The 885-nt window shown below is 47.5% G+C and overlaps 1 protein-coding gene across 1 annotated transcript; it reads right to left on the bottom strand.

The window, feature by feature from the left end:
* Window positions 1–419: 419 nt before the first annotated feature.
* On the bottom strand, window positions 420–846 carry Pmar_PMAR020986 (cyclophilin, putative; the record flags this gene model as incomplete). The annotated part of the gene is made up of 3 exons (XM_002779313.1): window positions 420–599; window positions 644–697; window positions 750–846. Coding segments are annotated over 3 exons (331 nt in total), but the record flags the coding sequence as incomplete, so codon positions are not given.
* Window positions 847–885: the final 39 nt, after the last annotated feature.

Genomic DNA, 885 nt, shown 5'->3' with positions numbered 1-885 from the left:
CTCAATTTCGAACGACTTATACTCAGCTACAATACCAGTGACCAACACTAAGAGCTGGTGGACTCCTTCATATCGATGCCAGGATGCGCCCCGACAGGCTCGATAGGGGAGGCATCATACTATCGAGACATATTTCAATCGGTGAGAATACAAGAAGTCCATGACAAACTCACCGTCACTGCGCCACAAACTCCCTTGCACGACCACAGACGACTGTTTTTACCACTAAAGCCACACAACATATTTCAGTGCGATCAGAAACAACAACAAGGACAATATCACATGCAAGCTAGAGTTGATTATCCCACTGCCCTTTAGCACGCCGGAAAAGATGATCAGGTACTGGTGAATATTGGTCAGGCATAATTAACCTACCATACCACACCATCCACAACTCCTACCCTACCCCCCTCCTACTACTACCTCTCAGGCATGCAGTATACACCATCATCGTCATTGATCTCAGGATCAGGATTACCCCAACTATCCACACTCCTCTCCACATAGTCCTCAGACCCCAACGGTAAGCTCTCATTAGCCTCTATTGCTTCTCGTCGCAACAAGTCCACATTCAATTCGCCACTGCCAACACCTTCCCTCTACCTCAACACCAATGAACTGCCCACCTCTTGTGTATTATCACTGGTCTCTTAGGCTTGCCTCCAATGGTCCCCACCTTTTCAATAGCATCAAGAACCTTCCACACTTGAATGAAAAACAGTGGCAACAGTCCGAACTACTACTACTACTTCCATGCCGTGCTCGATCGCACCGAAAACAACATGTTTACCATCTAGATGCTTCTGAGGGCCAAACGTTATAAAGAAATTACTGTTGTTGCTGTGCCTGAACAAACCAGAGTATGAGGGGGGGGGGGGGGGAGAT

Source organism: Perkinsus marinus (genome assembly GCF_000006405.1).
Source record: "Perkinsus marinus ATCC 50983 genomic scaffold scf_1104296947618, whole genome shotgun sequence".
In the NCBI taxonomy this organism is placed as follows: Eukaryota; Perkinsozoa; order Perkinsida; family Perkinsidae; genus Perkinsus; species Perkinsus marinus.
The sequence above is the reverse complement of the archived record's forward strand: the minus strand, read 5'-3'. Positions and strand labels throughout refer to the sequence as shown.